This window comes from Osmia bicornis, chromosome 7, assembly GCF_907164935.1.
Source record: "Osmia bicornis bicornis chromosome 7, iOsmBic2.1, whole genome shotgun sequence".
NCBI lineage: Eukaryota > Metazoa > Arthropoda > Insecta > Hymenoptera > Megachilidae > Osmia > Osmia bicornis.
Window position 1 is genome coordinate 5,775,743 of NC_060222.1, and position 25,723 is coordinate 5,801,465.

The window sequence follows — 25,723 nt, forward strand, 5'->3', positions numbered from 1 at the left end:
CAGCTGATCCTCATAATGCATGATGTCAATAATTTGACGTTTCATTTCATAATAGGAAGAGGTATGAAAATTACAAGTGAAACCAAAAATATCTTTATTACTCGTTCGATGCGTACGCATCGCGCATTTACGATTCCATTCACCGGTCGGTTGTTCATTTAAACCACACCGATGCGACGCGTCGTTGTTTAAAAGCATCGCGAGCAGATGGCTCCGTAATCGAGAGCAACACGTTTAGTTGTCGACAGTTGTCGACCGAACGTCGTCGAGTGTGGTGTCGTTAGTTAGTAGAGTGTCGATTATTGGGTTGTACGAGTGGTTATGTAGAGGCGCGGGAGAGGTAAAAAGCGTACGGGACGCTTTCGATTCCGTGAGATCTCGTCAGACGTGACGGACAGATGCATACAGGACGAGTTATGCATCGCCGGGACGAGGCAGTGTGTCAGTGAGAGCCGAGTTGGACCGCGCGCGCGCGGCAAGGCGGCAATTCGTATACATTTTTTTTGTGTTTTTTCGACATGGCTGAGACATACCGTTATCCGTGAACGCTTTTTTTTTTTTTTTTATTTCTCTGTTTCGATGTCTATCTCGGTGTCACACGCGAAAGGGAAAATTTAGTGAGCGCGAATCGAATTCAAACCGGTACATGGGACTTTCCTCGCGAAGGGGTTAAGCGGATAACGCAAGAGAAGAGAGAGCGGTCCTGCTGCAAGGTTAGGTGAGTACTTTTGTGATCCGGCACCGTTTATTTCGCGTCGTACGGTGTATTTAACGTGTCCGTGGTGCTGCATCGATTTTCGGCCACATCTTCCGGCCGGATTCTTGCTCTGTCAGACCGTAGTTCGAGCATTTTACATTTCGGCAAAGAGTTTGTTACCCTGGACCGGAAAGAATACCCACGACCGCCGTCGTAAGGCACGCACGAGTGTTGGAACAAAGGCGTAACCTATTTACGTTCACCGCGTTCGCCTTTACCACCTACATTGCATATTTTTGCGGAGCACAGGTGAATGGATGGAAGGTTGTGCGTTCTATTGCGAAACGCGAAGAACGTTGCACGTTTTAACTAGCGCCGATTGCTTTTGAAGAATTGATCGGGTCGCGTTGCAGCCGGCCAACTTGACAGCGTAACAAATCTGCGGACCTTTAAAGGTTTAAAGGCTGACACAAATCGATGTTTAAATGCGATGTGATTACCGCTCATCTATTTGAAGTCTTGCCGGGAGAGTTTAGAGCGCGCTAGAGATACGTTCCTTTTTTAATCTTCGCTTATTTTCTTCTGTTACATTTATAGAATTATCATGAAAAAGAGGTACGTTAACACCTCGATGGACGGTGATTACGTATTCGCGGCTGTGGCACGTAACTTTTTACGTCATCGGTCTTTAGTTTATTTTTATTCGTCGTATTTTGCATGGAAATGAAAAATTATACGCAGCTGTCAGAGTATTAAGTTTGTTAATTAAGATGGAAATATGGCTTCAAAGAAAATCCGCTCCTAATTACGTTAAAACGCTCAAACTTTATTTGCTCGAATTAATATTATAACCGCGTTAGAAATTCGAATATTTCCACGCTTGTTAGACTTCATGATCTCATCGGTGCTTGTTATTTTACAAGTGTTAAAAGAAATCTGGTTGTTTGTGAAACACGTTTACGAGACATTCGCGGAAACGCGTCGCCGCCGATGCTGCAACAACACTTTTTCATTATCTGATTAATGAACGGCGCCTCTAAGCCGGCTACCAGGAATAGTCGTTAATTTAATTTGTATGCAAGCGAAATCTGGGTTAGTTCCAGATTAGAATCGAATTAAAATTAAGTTAGGCCTCCGGCCTCTACTTTCGGAAATTGGTAAACTAGCCGATATATCGTAGAACTAACTTTGACATTTAATCAAACAGGGCCGGCCCTTGGCCTAGGCAGACTAGACGGGCGCCTAGGGCCCCCTAAGGTCCAGGGCCCCCATAAGACGATTTTGCGTTTAAGAATAGGTTCGGCCCTGGGATTTCGGGGGTCCAAGGCGAGCTGCGAAAAAGTGTCCCTGTGACAAAAAAAAGTACCTCAAATAAAATTTATAAAATTAACATTAAAGCTTGTATAACTAATTTAGATTTGCATTTACATCGATTAATATTGAAGTAAATATTACTCTTCTTGCATTCTTAGCAGGGCCGGCCCTAGGGAGCAGGAAGCTTAGGGCCTCCGTAAGACGATTTTGATAAGAATGCAAGAAGAATATTAATTGATGTAAATGCAAATCTAAATTAGTTACACCTACAAGCTTTAATGTTAATTTTATAAATTTTATTTGAATTACTTGTGATGGGGCCCTTTTTTGGAACTCTTAGACGCAAATTCGTCTTAGGGGGGCCCTAGGCCCAGGGCCGGTCCTGTCTAAGAATGCAAGAAGAGTAATGTTTACTTGAATATTAATCGATGTAAATGCAAATTTAATTTTGCATAAAATTAAAATTTTATTTGAGGTACTTTTTTTTATGTCACAGGGACCCTTTTTCGAAGTTCGCCTCGGAGCCCCGGAAACTCAGAGCCGGCCCTGTAATCAAAGTCTTCTTTCCAAAGAAAAATCCTACCTCTATCGTTGAAAGCCATATTTTTGAAGGTTTAACAAGGCAGATTCGTATTAAATAGCTCTGGTTTTCCATTACGATGACTCGGAAGAATTGAAGTCTCTTTTCATCCGCCTTAGAATACACGTCCTCAGCTTTTGTAGGACAGGCATCAGAATACAGCACAGTCGGGGTTTAATCGAGTGTGATCTCTCTGGCCAGTCACCTTCCAATTCCATTTAACACCGCCATCAAGTACACCGTGAATTAGTTCGTGCAAGCGATTTGTCTTCGCAATAGCCAGAGACATCCGTACAAACATCGCTCTTCTCTACTCGGTTAACTTCTAATTATAGAATATAGTCTTCGTAGAGATGAAAAGAGCTTCGGTACTTAATTAAAAAAATAATTCAAGCATCCTCTTTGTTCACGTAACGAACTGTACGGCAACACGATTTCACGGTTCTCCACGTTCACCCACGCGATCGCGAAACATATGGTTAGATCTGATTCTCTACGAAGAAGCTGGTATGATGAGTTGCACAATTAACGAGTCTTACGTACACGTTCCTTCAAGGTTTCGGGGGCAATGAAATAGAGTACGATATCGGGAGAATGTAAGTAACTTGTAGAAAAGCGTGCGCGCGCGATAAAGGCTTGAAACAGGATGATAATAGTAGGACATTCCGATGTTTGTAATCGTGTGGTTACGCAAACGGTGATAAAGCTTTTTATCCGGTGCTGCGAGCAACATTCTCCGCAGAGTTCATCAAGGTTCGTCTTTGAAATTGATTTAACATTTCGTGTTTTTATGTAAGGAAAAATCTTTTGAGATTATTATTTCATCGTTTATTGCAAAACTGAGAAATTACTGCATTTGTTAGTTTTACAATTCGTTAATTTAGGTCCGCGTCGCGGATTTCATTTAACGTTGTCGAGAAAATTAAATTTCCTTCCTGACAATTTCTAAAATAATATAAGGTATCTGGTTGGTAGTACACCATTTTGATGGTATAAACTCGTACTAGTCATATTACGATACGTTATTTGAACAACACTGCTACCGATTAAACACTTAAGACCAATCAGATAGCTCCGCTTGTCTAATCAGTTGTATTCCGCCAATCACAGGGCTTGTTACTTCGGCCCTAGGTAAACGGGCAAGATGCATCTGATAAAGCCAGTTGCATCGCGCGGACGCGTCAGTCTGCCCTTGGGCTTCGAAGAAGCAGGGGATTTTTTTTTTTGCAATTTAAGAATTTTTGTTTTTGAATTTCCCCGAATTTTTTTCTCGATATTTACAAAAGTATAAAAATTGAAATAAGATTTAGAACGCTTGACGCTCTCTATTAACACATCGCTGAAAGAAGTGTTACTTCTTCGCTTTGATCGATAATTGAGAATGAGATCAGGCTATAATTTTCTTCGAAACGAAGTGAAGAAAATCAGGAGGATATTATGAATTATTCCCGAGAAGTTATTACTTAAGTTCACGGTCGCTTATTCTCCGAGTTCAACACACGCCTCCGCGAATCGTTCTCTTCTCTTTCATTGCTGTAATTTCACACACGATGAGGCATTGTTCCAACCTGGATCGACATTAAAATAATCGCAACCGCATTTCTTACGAGTCGCTTTCACCGTTCGCTTTCGAGGGCACGAGGAGAGATGTTTTATAGCGTTCCATTATCTCGCATGATGCTGCTGAAAATGATTAATTTATTTATCCTGTAAATAGAACAACGCTTTACATCCTATTACTTCGTTTCCTTTCTGTAAATAAAACTATTTCTCTGTATGGAAGACAATCCAGTGATTAAGGTGTAGAAACAACAAGTCTGCTCGTTAAAATTTCAAAAGCTGAAGGCTCGCGAAGAGTACCTTTTAGCTGCTTCGAAGCATCATCTTTGCATTCTGCAACGAGCGCAGACAAGTGCGAAGCGCGAGTTGCACCCACATGAAGTCGTCTTTACTGAAAATATCCTATTAACGAAGGGTTGGCGAAGAGGAAACAAGGGGTAAACGGGACGGAAGTCTTTGAAAAGCTAGAACGGTCTTCCTCGTCTACCGGTAAGCCCTAAATCCGTTGACGTTGTAAAACACACGCGATTATCCTGTCGACGTGCCGGTCAACGGGGATAACAAACGAGACTGTGGCACCGTTAAGGCAAGGCCAATTAATCGAAACATATTACGTTGCTGTTTAGAATGCGTCGAGAGCTGAATTAACGCGAACCACCGACGGTCGCTTCGTGATACAGGCTCTTACCGACGTTTACTTCATCTTCGTTTCTTGTATGAGAGAAGCGAAGATGGGAAATTTCTTAATAAATTTCGAGCTAATAATTTTTCTTATTTTTCTACAATCCAAGATGGAATGAAAATATTTACGAGCTTCACGCGCCACCTTATTCAGTGCTCGTGAAACTTTTCGATCGAGAGAGGAAAAGTTTCACATCTACCGTGCAATAATTTTTCCATCTCCTTGGCTGGAAAAGGAGGGTCGAAAAGTTTCTCGAACGACCCTCGGTGAACGGTTCAATGATTTCCTCGCAACTGCCAGGAAAGTGGATCACAAACGAACCGTTTCACCGAGCAAAATGTTTCATAGAGGTTCGAATATTTCATCCTCTATTTCGGTTAACTTTTCATCGCGACGTTATTCGTTGAGTAAAAGTTGGGATACGTGAAATTCGAATAATTCCTGATAATGTTGGAAATGAGAGAGGACGGAGATATCTTTCTTAGCTTGTTACGATAGATAAGCTTTATTTGCCGTGGATAAATAATTTAAGAGCTTGTCAAAGATTACAGCAAACGCGACGTTTTTATTATTCTCGTGCTAATTTTGCTTACACCTTCGACGATAACGCGGCTTAATCTTGAGTGTTTGTTCATAACAAATATTCGTTAAACAAATTATTGGTCAAACAATAAGCTAAAATTGTAATCGCTTCTGATTAGGGAGAAAGATTGGGTGTTAGAGGAGATTCCTCGTGTTTCGTTCATATTTTCTCCTCTTACTTTGGTTATTACAAACAGGAATTTATCATTTAGTTTGCTTGTGCAATCTCACAGACGAGTATCTTCTCAGACATTTGTTAGAACACTGTCGGATGTCACGCGTTTCCGTGAATCACACTGTTTTCTAAATAAGAAACCCTAATATTAGTCATGGCGACAGTAAGGCTGTACAAAAGTCGGTCGACTTCTTAATCTTGAAGGATTAGGCCAATCTAGAGCAAGAAAAAATAGGCATATTTTGAGGATTTTTTTTAAAACTGATGAAATAAAACCAAATTCTGTAAGCATGTTTTCATATTACAACTAATAAATTTTAAAAATTAATTTTTGTGTAGTGATTCAAGTGAAAATATCGATGAAGCCTCTTTTTTGTAGGGCTAAACGGCCGGATCAGCAGCTCCTGCAATTTTTAACTTGGGATAAAAAACCAAAATATTTTCGATTATGAAAACATTTTTTGATATATTGGTTTTTGCAAAAATGGAATATTTTTTAAGAGAAAATATAAAAGTTCAAGAAAAAATCGTCAGAAAATTATTTATAACAAAAGAACTATGCAATAATAATGAAAAAATCCTATGTAGTTCGGTAGAGAATTTAGGTCTTAATATACTGTTTGAATGATCTGTTTGATTTATGAGTTCGCCCAGTTTCGAGAAAAATATGTTTACAGTTTTCAGTAATGCTCACTGCAGACCAGGGAGTTGCGCCAGAATTCGAAATTCGAGTACTTAGAGATTTTTCCCACCCATAATCTTTCATAATCATTTTTAACACATTAAGGCATCTTTTAAGCAAAAAAAATTTCGATTTTTTCAAAATTCTAGTGTGGCCTAATCCCATTCATGGAGACGTCATTCAACACCCATCCCCCTTTAACCATTACAACTTAAATAAGGGCTAAAACCCGGAATCTCAGATTTTAGACCTCGGTCTGTTCCCTAAAGGTATAAACGAATAAACGTTCTTCCTTGCCATCCAACAACACTTGATTCGTTTCAATCAAGATATCAAGAAATTTTATACTGTTATCATTGCTAATCAATAATCAATTACTGATACACGCATTTATTTTGAAGTATTCCGTCAACAAATGGCGATAAGGCTTTTGTTTGCTTCTAGATCCAATGGATTAAGACACAAGGTGCTTTTAAGTTTCGTTTTCTCAAGGCCTGCATGGTTAAGTAACACGTAGACGAATTCGCGACACTTGATCAGCTTCGCGAACGACTGTAAACGAAGTCTGTAATTCAGAGCTGCCTAAAGTGGTCTTTAAGCTGATCAACGATATAGTGGAGAACCGCTAAAGTGGCCTTCGCCAGTCGAAGGTTAAGATCATCGATTCCTATATGCGCTTCTGTTCGATCTCCCAAAAATTCTAGTTATCCTGATTAGACGTTTGCAGATTGCAGTGAACTAGGGATGTGCGGCCCGACTAGTCGGGTCGGTTCGGCAAACATCGGGCGGGCTCGGGCGGGCGTCCGATGCACGCGTGCAGTTGGGTATCCCAACTATTTCGGGTTCGGTTGGGTACAGTCGGGCTGATTCGGACGAGCTCCCGCGGACCGCGGTCCGCGTCCCAACTCTTATTATTGCTTGCAATAAGCATGTTCAAAATCTATTTTGTATAAAATGAACATACAGATGACATGGAATGAAATTCATTTCAAATAAATTCATTACAAGTATTATTTTTCCACATAAAAATTATCTTATTCCAAAATTCCACATAAAACAGATTTTGCACGTGCTTGTTGCAAGTATTAACAAGTATTAGAGGTGTGCGAGTACTCGATTTATTCGAGTACTCGAATTTCGAGTCGAACAATGATCGGTCGGTCGAGCCGAGTCGGTCGCTTGAATTTGCCGAGCTACTCGAAATCGACGAACTACTCGAAAAAATCGAACTACTCGAATATTCGAGCCCTCGTAAATCGAAGTTTCACAAAGGCTCGAATATTCGAGTAGTTCGATTTTTTCGAGTAGCTCGCTTTTATATCAAACAGTTCGTCAATTTCGAGTAGCTCGGAAAATTCAAGCGATCGACTCGGCTCGAACAATCGAAGCGAGTTCAGCTCGGCTTGTAAATTACGAGTACTCGCACACCTCTAACAAGTATATGAGAGTTGGGTCCCGACTCAGCCCGACTGTACCCGACTGTACCCGACCGAACCCGAAACAGTCGGGCTGCCCGACTGCACGCATGTATCGGACGCCCGCCCGGGCCCGTAATATCGGGTACCCGTACATTCCTACAGTGAACAAATAAAACGAACTCGTTTGAAGATTTTCTTCCGAAACTTTCGTATAATTTGAAGACACTTATGGTATAATCCTACTTAGAATATATCTAAAGATTAACAACTACGGTTTAATTTCGATTTTGCAACTTACCAATCTACCACGATCTCTTATAAACATTTAAAGATTGAAGCAAAAGATTGGAAAGAAGTGTTCAGCGCGTTAGAAGCTAATTATTAACACGTTGATTGCCATAGATAAAGATATTACACTTGCTTAAGCAATGTATTACCAGTCTAGCTTGTTGTTTCAGTAGATTGGGTTAATTATCCGACCCAATTAATGCTCCGACGTCTACGATCCCCTTGGTAATCAACGTGTTAAATAACCCGCTCGTCTTAAAACTACCGAGAAAGTTTTCAGAGTAATTTCAGAAGAAACATTGAAATTGAAATTTTCAGAACTTTATCTCCGCCTCTTGATGAATCACCATTATTCTCCCTCGATCTTTGAGCATCCTTCTTGAAACTTCACGGTTTGTCTGAAAACACCGGCACAGAAATCGTTCACCGTTACACGAAGAAGCCAAGAAACCGAGAAAAGTCGGAAGTAACGTTAGCACCAGTTTCCGCTTCCATGCTCGAGTAATGGGCATCGCGGCCATCCCACGAGGGAACGATCCTCGTAATCGATTCGTGGAATCGTAAAATCCTTCCACGTCGATCGATTAAAAACCAGCCCAGCTGAATTACACGTAACCATTAGAGTCGAGCTTTAAGGCTGCCTCGTAAGAAGGCAAACCCTCGTCGGTAGCAGCGGTTTCTTGCTCGCTGCTTTCGTTGCATTCCATCGGGCTACTCGCCAGTCCGAGCAGGCTGGACACCATAGAAGGAATGATGGTACCCGGTGTCTCAGGGCCGTCCATCTTCTTCTCGATACTCGCTGGCAGACTCTTTGGATCGAAGATCAGACTGTCGTAGGTGGGTGGCGGACCTGGACCAGACCTGGGTGCCACAGGACACGAAAGGGCACCGTAGGTACTCTCGTCGTGGTTCCCTTCCGCGGTTGATTGTCTCTCGCAGCACTGGACAAAACAGAAAATTTGATGCACTGTTCCGTGGATTTAACCTAACTTTAGGTTAGGGTTAGGTTAGATTTAGGTTAGGGCCAGGTTAGGTTAGATTCAGGTTAGGGCCACATTAGGGTTAGGTTAGGTATAGGTTAGGGTCAGGTTAGGGTTAGGTTAGGATAGTCATTTTTCGTGGAAATGCGTTCTTATCGAGATAATAGGGGGGTCCCACACTTTTAGAATACCCTGTATATCTCGACAACGGTTTATTTGCCAGTTCTGGAAATGGTCTTATTCGATTTCTCGTCCCTCAATTACTATAAATCCGAAGTTTGGTTGTCCTGAGGTGGGGGGGGGGGGGGGGGGGGGGGGGCTTTCGGAAGTATACCCAAATTGCGATAAAAGAGTCCTTTCGCAATTCCTTTACAACTCAACTATAACTTATTCTTCTTTCTTTCTTAAAGATAACTGTATATAACAGCTTTCTATTCAACAAAACCGCAACAAAGTAGTCTCGACGTTCTATACCGCAACAGGAGTTAAAAAAACAAAAGGAACAATGAAACGATACCGTTCTTTATCATAAAAAATTACCAGTTACTAGAGTGTAACCAAAGCGGTTGTTGGTATAGTAATATGCATCGAGTTTATTCCAATTCTTGCCCGCAAACGATTCACTTAAGCTGAATACACGTTATGTAAGGTTCGGTTAAAATAGCCTCAGACAAGCCGAACTTTCCGTGGTCCGCGATCTGATGGAACGGAATTCGAGCGGTAAGTTTACTAGGCGAATCCACTTAGCATTCGAAAATGGTAGACGGATAAATTATCCATAAAGACACGGGTAACTGGGCTAACTGTAACCGATGGGAACAACTTAAAATCAGTTCGTTATAAATTGCGGTGAAATCGTTTGCGGTTATTTTCTGATGGAATAATAAAATTAGTATTAATATTTATTTTGATTTTTCGATCTACTCACCGCCGCGTGCGCCTCCGTGGTGAACACCTCCAGACTGTGCACATCCGGTTCCGTTCGCCAGTACTGCGGATACTCTTGCGGTCGACTCTTCCGTATACTCTTGTGACAGCAGTAACACATTAGGAAAACGACCATAATCACCCCGCTGAGCATCGCTCTGCAAAAAAACTCAGCAGATGTGAATGAAACGTGAAATGTATATTTTATATTAATAAAGAATTATTGTAACATTAGTAATGTACCTGGCCATCGAATTAGGACCGTGTACGAAAATTTCACTTTTATGGATATAATGGTATGTCATATATGGAAAATTTTGTCTTAGGTCATTCAAATTATCACTAAATACCTATATTAATAACCAGGTATACATAGCAATAGATTTGTTACTATTGTGATGAAAATAAAATGATGTAGGCTGGAGAGTTTTTTTCTGGTGTCTACTCAAAAGACTTTGAGTTAAAAAGAAAAATTACAGATATTTGGGAAAATAACGAAGATATAAAAAGCATATAAACTGTCATCAAAGCAAAGGGTGAAAATACGAGATATTAACATGTGTTAATAGTGTTATGTGAAAAGGCCTTTTAATTTTACGGGAAACGTGAAAAATACTGAAAATTTTTAGTGGTCCTAATTCGATGACCAGGGACAGTATTTATTTGACCCAATGAAATTTCTCTGATCCAAGAAAATAAGCGAATTGTTGTTTAACCAGTGTTAAGAGGCGGAATTTCACGGGAATAAAATAACGAGGCAACGGATTTATGGTTCGTCGAGGCGTTTCAAGTTTAACACCGTAGCAAAAAGCCATAATGATAGTCGTTATTTGTGACTTAGGCGTGTATTAAAGGATCACGGTTGCCGTAATACGGTTGTTCCTGCTATTATTGCGGTGACAGGCAAGCTTCCTGTTCGGAACGGTTCTTCGGCTCGTGACTGTCTTTAAGACTCGTCGAGTTCGAATGATTTCATGCGATATTATTAAACTCACGATTCCTGAATACGAGAATCGGGGATAGAAAAGATTGAAGAAATCGAAGAATTTTATTATGCGAAAGAGAAACTCTTATGCTAATCTAGTTTGAGAGACACTGATCTAGTGGTTTACTCTGTAAATATGGTCTATAACTTAGAAAGGAGACTAAACCATCCTTACCGGATGTTATCTTTTCTTTGCTTCGCTTGAACGCGAAGAAAGTTCTGAGAAAATCTCGAGTCTAAACTATCTTGACTAAGAAATATAATATAGAAAACGTGACGATTATTAATAATTCCCTGGCAGTGCCGGCCCTGGGCCTAGGTAGACTAGGTGGTCGCCCCCCAAGGTCCAGGGCCCCCATAAGACGATTTTGTGTCTAAGAATGCAAGAAGAGTAATGTTTACTTGAATATTAATTGATTGAAATGCAAATAAAAATTAGTTATACCTACAAGCTTTAATGTTAATTTTATAAATTTTATTTGAGCTACTTTTTGTGAGGGGGCCCTTTTTCGGAGCTCACCTCGGACCCCCGGAAACTCAGGGCCGAACCTGTTCTTAGACGCAAAATCGTCTTATGGGGGCCCTGGACCTTGGGGGGCCCTAGACGGCCGCCTAGTCTGCCTAGGCCCAGGGCCGGCCCTGTCTAAGAATGCAAGAGTAATGTTTACTTGATGTAAATGCGAATCTAAATTAGTTATACAAGCTTTAATGTTAATTTTATAAATTTCATTTGAGATATGTGAAGGGGCCCGTTTTCGGAGCTCGCCTCGGACCCCCGAAATCTCAGGGACGGATCTGTTCTTAGACGCAAAATCGTCTTATGGGGGCCCTGGACCTTGGGGGGCCCTAGACGACCGCCTAGTCTGCCTAGGCCCAGGGCCGGCCCTGTCTAAGAATTTTAGAAGAGTAATGGTTGCTTGATGTAAATGCAAATCTAAATTAGTTATACAAGCTTTAATGTTAATTTTATAAATTTCATTTGAGATACGTGAAGGGGCCCTTTTTCGGAGCTTGCCTCGGATCCCCGAAAACTCGGGTTCTTAGACGTAAAATCGCCTTATTGGGGCCCTGGACCTTGGGGGCCCCTAGACGGCCGCCTAGTCTGCCTAGGCCCAGGGCCGGCCCTGTCTAAGAATGCAAGAAGCGTAATATTTACTTGATGTAAATGCAAATCTAAATTAGTTATACAAGCTTTAATGTTAATTTTATAAATTTCATTTGAGATATGTGAAGGGGCCCTTTTTCGGGGCTCGCCTCGGACCCCCGAAATCTCAGGGCCGGCCCTGCTCCCTGGGATCTAATACGAGACGAGTTAAAAATTTTATTTTTAATTTTATTTTAAACGATATTAAATATCGGATGTAGAAATGTTTTACTCACCCACCGAGGAGAATGTTAACATTCCCGTGTAAATCGGTTTCAAAGTGGCTCGTCTTACTGGATGCTCCACTTGCTGTCGTGGTGACATTGTATCCTGGCAGGATAGCAACGTCCTCGTGAACATTCGTAGCGTTACGTTTGTTAGAGGTTGCTTCAGCTGCGGCTATTACCGTCATCGTCCTTCGAAAAGTCGTCCTACAATGTCCATTAAAATACCCATCATTTAATTTTCTACTCCGCTCCTTTATAACATCATAGACAGCGACGATAAAAAAAATTCCTAGGCCTCTAGGGATTGTTCGGTAAAGAAACACAGGGACCTTTTCAAGGAGTATAGCAACTTATTGATCACACCCTTTACGCGAATGCGACCTTAAGGCTTGTAAGGTTAAAACCCTCTCCCTTACCTTTTGGTCCGTGGACTCGATTCGTGAGACATTTTTAAACGTTCCGTAGCTCTCTTATGTTCAATGTGGCTACTACGTTGTCCTCGATCCTTCACCAACGAATTTGCATCGAATTATTCGTCCTTCAATCCTCCTGGGCTTCTCCGATCGAGATGCTCGTTTTCGTCGCATACCCTCCAACGATTTACCTGCGCAATTAAAATTTCCTTGCTTTTTTTCCCCACTCTGTAACCTGCTTTTCGAGTCAACTCTTCCGGCCCATCTTTCTTTTTTTTAAATGAAAAATGTTTTTAGAAGCTTATTAAATATGTAATTTTCCTGTAGGATTAATAATAAGGAAAATACCATTCGTTGGATCGTTGGTAATTTTCCTCGTATTGAAGTGAACCGCAGGGGATTAATATAGATAATGGAAATACGTCGATCAGCTGGGTAAAACATTAACGAAGCTGTCGATCGAAGTCGACTTTAGTTGAAGTTTTGTTTGAACAACTGCGTTCGATTTTTCCTCCAAGGAAAAATCACAGTTCAACGAAGGTGAACAGGAAAAATTTGTATGGACAAATTCTAACGGGGGAAAAAACGACAGAGAAATACCTTGACATGTCGGGAGAAAAAGTTTGATTCACAAACGTGCGTGTAGTCGGAATAAATGTTCAATTAGCGAGGTGGATGAATGAACGGTTCGATCGAATGTAAAGAATTTCACGTGCAAATGAAAATACACACCGTACGTCCCAGTTTCCTGTACTGCGTGTTCTCCCAATGGGAAACGAGGTTCAATTCTTGAATACGAGCATGAATAATTAACTCCTTGACATGGTATTAAAATAGCAACGGTATCGTGTCCATCGTGATTTCGATACATGAATTTTTTACTCGCTTGACCGATGCTTTTAACACATCACACTATTTTTTTCCCCCCTGGAAAGGTAAAATATTATTCATCCCTCGATAAAAGGGGTGGTAATTAATATTTTACTCTACGAAAGTAGTCTGATCCTTTGTTAATTATTTTGAGTTTGCTCGAATAATGGGTAAAAATATGTTGAATGGATAAAAATACCTGGCTGTAAGGTAAATATTCGAACGAGTAAAACTACTCTATAGTTCTTGCGCCATTTGTTTCGTCCTTCACGAGTATACGATCGATTTATGCCCCAGCCTACTCGATTGACGAAACTTTTAGCCTAACAAAGAATGAAATGAGAATAGACGTCACTCTTCTTTTAAATTTTAAATTGACAATGTATAGAAACACATTTGTAGTCAGACGTCGATGTTAACACGTCGATTGCCAAGGGTTACCAGTGTTAATTTGAATTTTCATCTTAGGAAAACTTGAGTATTTCATTTTAATCGAAGTATTGATGTATTTGGATGGATCACTATTGACCCAGCCATTCTTACAGAGTTAATAAATATGGATTAATTAGAATTAACGTGTCCGATTACACGTGTCCTTTTCCACTACGTCAATCAACGCGTTAATTAAGCTCATTTATACTTGGAATAAATTAAAATTACGATGGAAAGAAAGATGGTACGATCGAGTCATTTTCTTTAAAATTATCTGAATAAGCAAAAAATGATTGCAACAGTTATTCACTGAAATTACGTACAAGCGTTTCCTGGATTCATTTATCAGCTGCAATCAAAGTATCTTGGAATATATAATTATTAACGTCGACCTCCCATTGAATCTGTCGTAGAGACTTCCGCATAATTTTCTTGTTTACTTTTTAAAGGCTGGTTCACATTGACAAACCTAAATATAGTTCTGTCCATCGATAATCAGACATCTGGTACCTTGAAAAAGAAATATCAGCCCACTTATATTTACATCATTCAAATTAGACGATAATTGATTTTAAATAACAGTGTTTCAATAAAATCACAAGGTTTTCTAATTAGCACCAATATCACTCTATCATTTTATTGAAACACTAAATCAACTTTCCATATATTCATTTGCAAACCTTATGTTTTCATCCCTCTGAGAATATCTTTAATTACAAATCAGTCTGAGACTAATGGACCTTCCTCTTGATTTTTTATTTATTTTTTTTTTTTTTTCAAACTTTGAGGAGTAAAGTTTGCACAAACGTCTGAAATGACCAATTCTCTTTTCACGATCCACGTTTAATCGGTCCCGATTAACCACGATAGTGTGGGGTGCTTTCGCGATCTTATGCAAGGGTAAAAGTGTCGATCCGTTCCCGTAACCGTTTCGTTTGAAACTATTACGGTGGTCATATTATGCGCGTTGCCTGGCTACGACGCCACGCCGTGAGTCCAGGCGACGCGACGTAACCGGGCGGCGCACGACGCTAAGCGTCGCGACGCCTCGCACCGTAGAACCAGCCGGAACGCTAGCAACTGGGACGAAGAGGAACGAATAGGGCCAAGGTGTGAGCTTCCAGGGGAGAAGGAAGGGTTCGAATGATTCATCCCCGAAAATTCCAACCCCTTTTGGCGCATTAATTAATATCTTAAATTAAATTAAAAATCATCGTGCCTCAATTTCAAGAAGCGCTAATGTATTATATTTAAAATAATATAATTTTTATTTCTGCTAATTAACGACTTAATTTGTGCCATTAATCATCGCTGACCCCCACAGTAGTCATTTTGATCACGAATAGAAGAACAAAGCTCTATGCACCTCCCCTATTTACTATTCACCTTTACGTTTCACCCCGTTGCACTGTGATTCGACAACGTGTCCGCATGAAATTACCCGGACACTTTTCGCTCGTCCTTCGGGTAGATCTACCGTACAGGTTGCTTCGAATCGATTCGCGGCCACAGTTGTTGGTTAACACGAAAACTTCAGACTTTCGATACGCGAAAGCAGTCGTGCTGAAACTACGGAATAAGTTCCTTCTCGTTCGTGGTCAATGCCTGAAGCTTTCATACGTCGTTCCTTGTTTCATCGAGGAACCTATTTCCACGACTTCGATGCATTCCTGTCGAGCTATGTCGAAAGGTAAAGTTCAAAGAACAAATTCTCATCCGTCGATCTTCGCTATCGTGTCACGGGAATACCGAACACATTGTAAGTCAGATTATCGTGTTTGCTTACGCCGAGGGCAAGTTACGGATGGAAAAACTCTGTCGAACTTATTCCGATTCGAATCTAAGCGGATTTAAGGGGTTACGCCTAGTTGGGATCGGGTAATTTTCGAGATGTTGTTTTGCCGTCTTGATAAATATTTACTTTAAAGTGAAAGTGGTTTTTAGATTTTTTTAAAAGTAAAATGTTGAATAATGAGGGAACGCTTGGAAAACGGACTTTTTCTCGAGATCACTTGCGGTGGCCACGATATCTTCCAAACCGCTTATTTGAAATCAAAATCGAAGAAGATTGAGTTAGAATATTGTATTGTTAAGAGCCTGAACGAAGGATTTTTAATTCTTTTTTATCGCAAGGAAAACGAAATTTGACCACTTCGAAAACCGGATTTTTCAGTAAAATTGTTGTCATTTTGGTGAAAATCAAAATTTCGCAAAACCCTTCGTTCAGGCTCTTAACAATAGAGGTGTGCGAGTACTCGAATTTCGAGTCAAACAATGATCGGTCGGTCGAGCCGAATTTGCCGAACTCGAAATCGACGAACTGTTTGAAACAAAGGCGAGCTACTCGAAAAAATCGAACAACTCGAATAATCGCGCTGAAAAATCTTCAAGTAGATCGAAGTTTTACGACTCGAATATTCGAGTAGCTTGCTTTTGTTTCAAACAGTTGGTCGATTTCGAGTATGTAATTCGGCAAATTCAAGCGCTCGGCTCGGCTTGTAAATTACGATTACTCGCACTTAACAATACACTGTACTAACTCAATCTTCTTTGGTTTTGATTTCAAATTTGATTGGAAGATATCGTGGCGACCGCAAGAAAAGGGCATTCTACGAGAAGAGCTGTATTTCACTTTTACTTTTAAAAAAATCTTGAAACTACTTCAAAACATGTTTTTATCGATGGTATATTTCACTTCATGCTAAATATTTATTAGGACGGCAAATAAATCTTGAAAATTACGTCATTTTCTCGATCCCAACTAGGCACCCCCCCATCTTATAACTACTTTAAAATATGTATTTTTCGATGGTATATTTCACTTCATGATAAATATTTATTAGGACGGCAAAAAAATCTTGAAAATGACCCCTTCATGATTATAGCTCGCTGGATTGTTTTGTACTTAATAATTCACCCTTTCTTGAAAAATTATTTTTTCTTTTGTAGACTTGCGAGAATGGTGGGTAGCGTGCCCAGCGGATGGATGAGGAAGATTCTCCTCTTCCTGGTCCTGATGACCGGGGTTCTACTTATCGCCATGTACGCACACGCTCCGCCGCTCGTTTCTCTTCAGCCGTTCTCGTCGCGACGGTAAGTACACGTTGATGTAACGCGTATATCGCGATACGAGTCGATATTCGATCCAATTATCGCCTGTATCAACCCTTTTAGCTGTGAACTTCCTGTATACAGGGTGTTTTACCGATGATAGGTTTGATTGCTTTAATTGATTAACTATCCGTATCCCAGATACGTTTAATACTAATAATTCTATTAATTCGAGACACCCTGTATGTCGTCCAAGGGTCCAATTAAAAATTTAATTAGAAAATTATAAAGACCACCGTCATTCATAATCACACCCCATTCTCTTTATCTATCTATCTCTTTCTGTCTTTTTATTTACGCCTCCCCACCTCTCCTCTACACGAATATTATCAACGCGGCATATTTTATTTAACTTGTGTTCACTTTTGTTTGCCGCACACGTCTCGTTTTGTTAATTACACACTGCACACTCCCGCGGACTCCGTGCGCATCAAAGACTGAAGGAGTTGCAGCGAGGCTTGGTTACTTTCCTGGTCGGTAATGAAAGCACGAAGAGGCCGGAGGAACGGCTCTACGAGTATCTGGAAGAGCCTAGGTAACATCCTCCTCGTCGAGGAGGGACACCTATACTTTGCTAAAGCTTTCTTCGTCCCTCCCCCCTCGAAAAAGTTCTGCGACCACCCTTCTATCTCTATTTATCATCCCCGATGAGACTTCTTCCTTCGAACGAGCATCTCTATTTTTCTCATTCTCGCTTTCCGATATCGTCCCACAGGACACTCGGCGATGTACATTTGCTTGTTTCCCTCGATTACCCTGCATGTCCGAAGCATTTTATTTTTATCATCCTCTTGATGATTTCTTCGTTCCAAAAAATGGAGGTTCCTTTTATTTCAAAATCTATTCTAAATAATCGCGTTAAGAATTCTATTTAGTCGGATTCGTTTCGAGGAAACAGGTATTCGTTTCTCTTCGAACAAGTTGGCTTAGTTCCCGATCTCTCGGCACACTTGGCAGTCTCTTCCTTTTCGTTCTATTTTTTCAACTTCCAGGTTCGTCCGATATAGCCATTTAGCTGAACTTTTAATGGGTCCCTACGTGAGAAAACTTCTGCACAATACCCAGCCTCTAGAAAATTCTTCTTTCAGACTATTTACCTACGCTTTCCTCGATAACCATATTTCATCACATGATCAGCACATTTTACCACCTCTCTTAAGCTGGCAGGACCAAACCAGCAGAATCAAATCGGAATTAGTGGAATATTTAGTACTTATTTTGTACTAATTTGTACCACAAACAATAATTTTGTACCTCGTGCCATTTTCAAAAAGATCGTTAAACTCGCATCGTCCCGATTTCCTTGATAACAGTACTAGGTACAAAATTTCTTTTGGTGGTACAAATTAGTACAAATTCAGCACTAAATGTATCTGCTTTGTTTGATTCATTTTTATTAATTTCAATATTTTCGGCCTCTACCTTAACGTTAAAAACTCGAATCGTCCCGATTTCCTTGATAATGGTACTAGGTACAAAATTTCTTTTGGTGGTACAAATTAGTACAAATTCAGCACTAAGTATATCTGCTTTGTTTGATTCATTTCTATTAATTTTGACGTTTGGTCCTGCACGGTTTTTTTGAAAATGGCACGAGGTACAAAATTATTGTTTGTGGTACAAATTAGTACAAAATAAGTACTAAATATTCCACTAATTCCGATTTCATTCTGCTGGTCATTTTACCTTTCGTCTGCACAAGCATCAACTGTTGCCTCGTATTTCCTGCACACAATTTTACAATTGCTTTACCTGTCCTCACTTATCTCGCAAGTCATTCTTCATCCTCGTGCTTGAATCGAAACCGTGTCGTCAAAATAAAGAGAACAATTCGAAGAGAACTTTGTATGATAACTCGACGAGACGTTGATTCGTTTCTTTTATGGTGATCCTGCGTTGGATCGTAGTACATTCCAGAGTCCATGGTCCTGGGCCTGCGTGGCTGGTCGCTGCGAGAGGAGAGCGGTCAGATCTTCGCGAACCTCATTAGCGAGTTGTATCGCTCTTTGCGGTGGTAACACTCGTCTGCTTTGGCCCAGACCAACCGGAAACGTCGTTCTGGGGGACGATAGCGTTATCATACACCTGCGGCAGATAGAGTTCGTCACGGTGAACACCAGCGACCAAGAGACGAAGAATCTGTTGGAGCACGCGAAGGATATCTTCATCGGTGAGGATTCATGATTCGTATAATTTCTTTTGTTCGGCACGTTTAACGAGTGAAATAATTGCAGGTAACATAAGGAGCCTAGTGAAGGTAGCGAACTCGAAGAGCAGACCTGGTGTGGACACCTTTCTGATCTATTTGTCAGCCGGGAATGGTCGCGCAGTTGGACCAAATTTGGACACCGACGAGTCTTACACGTTAGAGTTAATTCCCAAAGGAAGAACTTTGGAAGCTCGAATAAACGGTAAAAGTTACTTCGGTGTCAGACACGGTTTGGAAACTCTGGGACAGATGATATGGTGGGACGAAACGGCCGGAAGAGAAGGTGCTCTTCGCGTTTTATCCCACGCTTCGGTGGAGGACAAACCGATGTTCGGTTATCGAGGATTGCTAGTCGATACCGGTAGACAATTTTTCTCGATCGAACGACTGAAACGCGTGATCGATGGTATGGCTGCGTCGAAATTGAACACGTTCCATTGGCACCTGACCGACTCGCAGAGCTTCCCATTCGATTCGGCACAATTCCCCGAAATGGCCAGATGGGGTGCCTATAGCGGTGATCAGATTTACACGCCCGACGACGTCAAGGATCTCACGGATTACGCGAGGATCCGTGGCATCAGGGTGCTCGTCGAGATCGATTCGCCCGCCCACGCTGGCGCTGGCTGGCAATGGGGTGAGTTCGAAAGCTTCTTAGAAGTCGGATAAATGCGTGCTGTTCCGGGTTAAATGTACAGTGGGTGGTGAAATTATTAGAGCCACTGTATGAAAATTGGGTTTTTCGTGGTTTGTGTAGAAATAGAGCCATCATTTTAAGGTTTTTATATTGTGTAACTTTTAATCAATAATTGTCCATTATTAATATACAAAAAAATACTTATAAAAATTACACATGTATGTTATATATTGATTGCTTTATTTCTAGCTCATACTTCTATCAAACGTTCAATCAATTGACATTTATTACTGATAATAAATATTTACACAAAGTTTTGATGGGGTTGAGGTCCGAAGAACTTTCACTCTTTTCAACTGTATATCATAATTTTACAAGTATCAATACATCATAAAAAAATAAAAACTCTGTTTAACTCGATTTTCATTTCAAGAATCGATAATATTTATGTAAAATCATCAATTTATGCGAATGGCTCTAATAATTTGATCACCCACTGTAGATCGCTTGAACGGGGGCAAGAGTTGCTTTACTTTGGCAAGGATTAGCAGAAGCGTTTAGGTCAGTGTTTCCCAACCTTTTTCGTGCCATGCCCCACCTTTCTAAAATTCTAGAAATTTTTAATATTCAAAAATTGAATTGTTCACTGAATAAACTTAAATGATAGGTTTTAGGAAGAAATCACTAGGAAATTGTTGAGGAAACACTAAATAAATTTTAAAAACATATAATGGAAAACTGAAATTCAAGTACGAAATAATTTTAATGAAAGATTTTTCTATACTATTTTAATTATTAGTAATTATTTATTTCTTACATTTACTGAGATCGTTGCGCTTGATACTTCCTGCAAGGTAGCGACTGAAAGTCGCCATACGGTTAACTTAAATTCCGGACGAGTCCATTTTCGAACTGCCACCCTTAACAATCAAATTGCCCCCCAGTGGGGCGCGGGCCCCACGTTGGGAAACACTGGTTTAGGTCACACTCTCTTATAAAATTCAATTTATATTTTATATCTTATGACTTATCTGCTTATAAACGCAATATCTAATCTGAAACATCGGATCGATACACGTTTTCGAATTTTATAAATATTGAAAACACTGAAGACCCTATCTTATAGATTGAAGATAACTAATCTAGCTGATAAACCTCACAGTCCCAGCAGGTTAATCCTACCTTCGATAATTCTTGTATTCTAACATTTTATTGAACCAATGCTCAAAAGGTAAACGTAGACGTAATTTCTGATATTGGGAGAGGGTTAAAAATCGAAATAGCTGCAACGAGAATCCCTACATAAATTCGCGATTCGAGCCTGCTCACGCGGCGCACCTGATCGAATTAATTTATCCCAGGGACGGAGTACGGTTACGGGGAGCTGGCACTCTGCGTTGATCAGCAGCCATGGTCGTCGTATTGCGGCGAGCCGAATTGCGGCCAGTTGAATCCCATCAACGAGCACTCTTACAGAATATTGGAGGGGTTATACAGGGAGCTGTTAGACTTAACCGAGATCCGTGACATCGTGCACCTGGGCGGTGACGAGGTGAACCTAGACTGTTGGGCCCAATACGGAAACATCACGGCTGCGATGCAAGCGCAGAACATGACCGATCATCATGCCATGTGGGCGGAATTCGAGACGAAGATCATGCAGAGGCTGGTCAAGGCCAACCACGATCAGACGCCGAAGGCTGTGATCCTATGGAGTTCACCGTTGACTAAGAGGCCCTACATCACCATGTACTTCGATCCAAAGATCCACGTGATTCAATCGTGGGGAGGAAGCACCTGGCCAGAGACACCGGATCTCCTGGAGGATGGCTTTAGGGTGATCCTGTCGCACGTGGACGCTTGGTACCTGGACTGTGGCTTTGGTAGATGGAGGGAAACCGGGGAAGCAGCCTGTGGCGAGTATCGTACCTGGCAGACGGTCTATAATCATCGTCCATGGCGAGATTATCCTCAGCAACACCTGCATCTCGTGCTTGGCGGGGAGGCTGCTATATGGAGCGAACAGACCGGCGACGCGTCCTTAGGTCCTCGACTATGGCCTAGAGCGTCGGCTCTCGCCGAGAGATTATGGTGAGGTTCAATTCGTTTTTTAACTTTCCAGTTTTATTCAATTTTAAGATCCCTGGAGATTAACTTTTCGTTTCATTCAGGAGCGACCTGCCAACCAATGGCTATTCCACGGACGAAAGCGTGTACACCAGATTAGCTGCCCACATGGAGGTGCTTACGAGTCGAGGATTGAAGACGGAAGCTATGTGGCCCCAATGGTGCTCCCAGAACCCTGGCAAATGTCTCTGACCGTTCGCTAGGCTGAAAATGATCGCTGAATCCTTTGACTGGAATTGTACGCGTGGGTGGGACAGTTGCGAGAAAGGGAAACGTTGCACGAAACCATTCTACCTGCCGTTTTTTGATCCTTTGATAGCATCTACCGACTCTACGAGACACCTCAACGTCGTCGAGAACGAAGACTCGTCGGATGTTCTGTTCATGATCTCTGGATCGCTTGTTGCACGATAACGTTTCTGCGAGTCCATAGAACGTTGCCGGCACGATCCACGAAGACGTGGAATAGGTAGAAGCGTGACCAAGAAGGAACGCGTCGACGGAGAGAAGGGCGCGTTTAAGTAAGAAATTCAAACTCGAGGGGTCTGGGTCAAGAAGAGGATCTAGTTCATAGGAGATTTACTTAAACGAATTGAAATAAAAGAAGAAAGGGGAAGGAACTTTTCGAGCGTTTCTACGTTTCTTTCTGCCGGATACCAAAGGCACAACGATACGTTCTCGGGTTTTTCTTCTTCGACGCATTTGCATTATGGGATTCTCTCTCTTCTATTCGGACACAATCATGAATACTAATTTCTACTAATTTCTCTCGTGATGCAGATGCGTCGAAGAAGAAAAGGACACGGTATACTCGACTATATGTTTCAGAGTAAGCGACCAGTATACAAAGTGAAGCACGACAAGACACGAATATAAACTAAAAACAGGTCAATTTAAAGATTCACGGGCGCAAGATTGTCGCTCGACGCCTTGTTGTAGCTCGATGCCATACTTTTCGTTCGAAGTGCCTTTCCAATGTAATCTACTCATCGTTGTTGTACGATTTCACGTGTGAACACCGTGCGCGTTCCTAGATGAGTTTCGGTGACGAACACCAAGACTGTCGTTCTGCGAAAGGACGATGAAAATTGAATGTGTTCCGTATGCAGGAACTTCCTTCTGGCATTACCGTTTTGAATGGATCGTTATTATTCTTTGTTCGATAGAGATTTTTCATAGAATTTGAAATTATAGAAGCAATAGAGGCAACAGTACTTAATTAAAGATGCAATCAGTTCAACAAGATGATACAAAATTCGAGTTATTGATTTTCCATTGAACAGGACATAAAAAGCGACCATCAAAATGGTAAAATCAGGGGGTGATATTTCACACATGTTGTAAACGAAACTTCTAAAATAATCCTGTCGCCAGGAAACGAGAATACGTTGTCATTGGACAACGAAGCGTGGCTATCGAAACACGAGAATAGCGCGATTCGCGTAGGCTTCCCTCTTTAAACTGCCACATTTAGGTCCTAACTATAGAATTAATAAAAATGAATTTAACGAAATGAAAAAAGGAAGAAGTTAAATATTCAGAATTTTTGATTCTTTGGGAAAACGTACAGAATGGGCCAGGAGAGACAATATTTTTCCACTGTACGAAAGTGTTTCATTTGGAAATCTGTCACGTCCAAGAGAATTTTATTCCACATTTTCAACCGGTCTATGGTGTTTCTATCAAACATCCTGACCCGCTCTGTACATCCTTCGATGCGAAACTATAAGAAGACACTTTGTACGACAATTTAACTTCCATTTGTACCGAGAATTTGGGAATCCGATCGCAGAGTTAGTGAAAGAAATTTTCAATAAATGGAACGAGCCGATTCTTTCATTTATCGATACGCTTTGTACCGTTCTTTTTGTGGACTCCGAGCGAGCGTTGTTTCTCTCGCTTTTGATGAACACGATGGCCTATTAATATGAACGAATCGAGGAAATTTGTAAATACACGATCACGGTTCGACGTAGGGAGCAACGTGCCCCGGAATACGTAAACGTAGTTGAATAAATAATTAAATAGAAACGGAGATAGCTGTGAAAAATAAAAAAGAAAAAAACGATGAAACGTCTGTACTTATCGACACTTACCGACATCGATGGCTGTAAAAAGAAGTGATTTTTAAGCTGGACCTGTTGGATACCAAACGCAAAATCATCCGCATTTTGAAAATTTTCAATACCCTCAAAGTCTCTGAAATTTTTCAAAATTTTCTAATTTTTAATTATACAATAGCCCATTGCTGAATCGTGCTTCGACGCAAGAAGAAGATCGAAAGAAAATGATTAGAAAATTAAAATTGTGGAATTAGAAGTCTTTTGTCAAATCGTGGGCGGATGATTTCCCGTGTTGATCCTCACGATTAACGCAATCTGTTGTAAAATGTGGTTGGTGTAAGTTTAACATAAAACAGATTTTGAATACAAAATTGCTGCTTTTGTATTTCTTAAACAATCCATCCGAAATGATTTGTAATAGCTTTAGTTTTTATTTTTTTTTACCATGAATCTTTGTCAAGATGACAAAGAGCCCCTCAGATAGCGACAATTTATATTTAACTTCAGGCTATTCTTCATTTTCATTTTCTAAATTTAAAGCTGTCCCTTCAGCGGACGGCTTGGTCGTTCGAGAGTTAATAAGAATTTTGATTTCAGTAAATTTCATTAATCAAAGACTCATCGATTTCGTTGATCAAGTTGTAACGTTGAAAGCATTTCTGAAATATTACTGTTTTATCAATATCTGAAATGAGGTTGTCTCGTTGTCTGCGCGATACTTCTACGTCAGTGCAATTTCATGATCGATCACTCCTTTATACTTCTATCAATATTGGCTAAAAACCTCGAGAGTACGTTTAGACGATCAACCTTTTGATGGATGATACCGATGCTAGACAGTCGATTTGCTTTATTATATTTATCGTCTAAACTGCATAAGATAATTGCCAATGTTCAGCTCATTTCAAAGTAAATATAGGTGTTAACTAAAACATTTATAGAAAAAAAAGAGAAGACATCCATGAATTTTCTGCAACCAGAAAATTCGATGAAAAAACAAATGCCCGATCAAAACGATTGATGTTAAATCGAACCGGTATTTATTTATCTTTACATAAAGCAAAATGTATTCCACTGTGTTTAGAAAGAATCTTGTATCTGCTTATCTTTACAGAAAATCTTTTTCCTATCCATATGCTGAAAATAGCCACCCTCCGGCTCTATTTCTGCATCTCCTATTTATGCAAACCAATAATAGTCCCTTTTAACGCGATACCAATATTTCTGTTCTTTTTCATTACATATTACATCACTCATATAAGTTGAAATAATGGAATTATAAAGAATCATTTTAGAGAAAAATCAATCGAATGCGTTTAATGTATCAAAGTAATTAATTTATAGAATCTTTCTCTCTCCCTATTGGTATCATGATTCACAACCGATGCCGTGTATTTTCAAGGAATTTTCACCGACGAGCACGTGGATACGCAAGCTTGCCTTCTTGTCTGACTGTTCGTCGACTTGTTCCACTTTCAGCCTGTCCCTTCCCCGAGTGACGATAGCAAAAAGAAGAAGGCGAGGCAGCATTGCAAACACGCTTGTATTCCACTTGCTGCTCATTCTGCGTTCAGATTTCGAAACGGTAGCATCAGTATTTTTCGGTTCTTAAAAAACACG

At 40.6% G+C, this 25,723-nt stretch overlaps 2 protein-coding genes across 7 annotated transcripts; one reads left to right on the plus strand and one right to left on the minus strand.

The window, feature by feature from the left end:
- Positions 1–202: 202 nt before the first annotated feature.
- On the plus strand, positions 203–24,474 carry LOC114875375 (probable beta-hexosaminidase fdl). 2 transcript variants are annotated; one of them, XM_046286480.1, is made up of 7 exons: positions 203–718; positions 16,906–17,049; positions 17,504–17,602; positions 18,975–19,237; positions 19,302–19,913; positions 21,275–22,004; positions 22,085–24,474. In XM_046286480.1, exons 2-7 carry the CDS (start codon positions 16,916–16,918, stop codon positions 22,230–22,232), a joined length of 1,986 nt encoding a protein of 661 aa, XP_046142436.1. In that variant the 5' UTR covers positions 203–718; positions 16,906–16,915; the 3' UTR covers positions 22,233–24,474. The 2 variants fall into 2 exon arrangements, with proteins under 2 accessions (XP_046142436.1, XP_029041408.2); XM_029185575.2 differs by lacking the exon at positions 17,504–17,602 and having other exon boundaries at positions 207–718.
- Positions 7,647–21,268, minus strand: LOC114875384. Of its 5 annotated transcripts, XM_046286483.1 has the most exons (8): positions 14,637–14,924; positions 14,280–14,466; positions 13,724–13,847; positions 13,387–13,581; positions 12,658–12,845; positions 12,251–12,445; positions 9,887–10,043; positions 7,647–8,919 (listed from the first exon to the last, which is right to left on the minus strand). In XM_046286483.1, exons 5-8 carry the CDS (start codon positions 12,687–12,689, stop codon positions 8,584–8,586), a joined length of 720 nt encoding a protein of 239 aa, XP_046142439.1. In that variant the 5' UTR covers positions 12,690–12,845; positions 13,387–13,581; positions 13,724–13,847; positions 14,280–14,466; positions 14,637–14,924; the 3' UTR covers positions 7,647–8,583. The 5 variants fall into 5 exon arrangements, with proteins under 5 accessions (XP_046142439.1, XP_029041427.1, XP_046142440.1 ...); XM_029185594.2 differs by lacking the exon at positions 13,724–13,847; XM_046286484.1 differs by lacking the exons at positions 13,387–13,581; positions 13,724–13,847; positions 14,637–14,924 and adding an exon at positions 20,731–21,268.
- Positions 24,475–25,723: the final 1,249 nt, after the last annotated feature.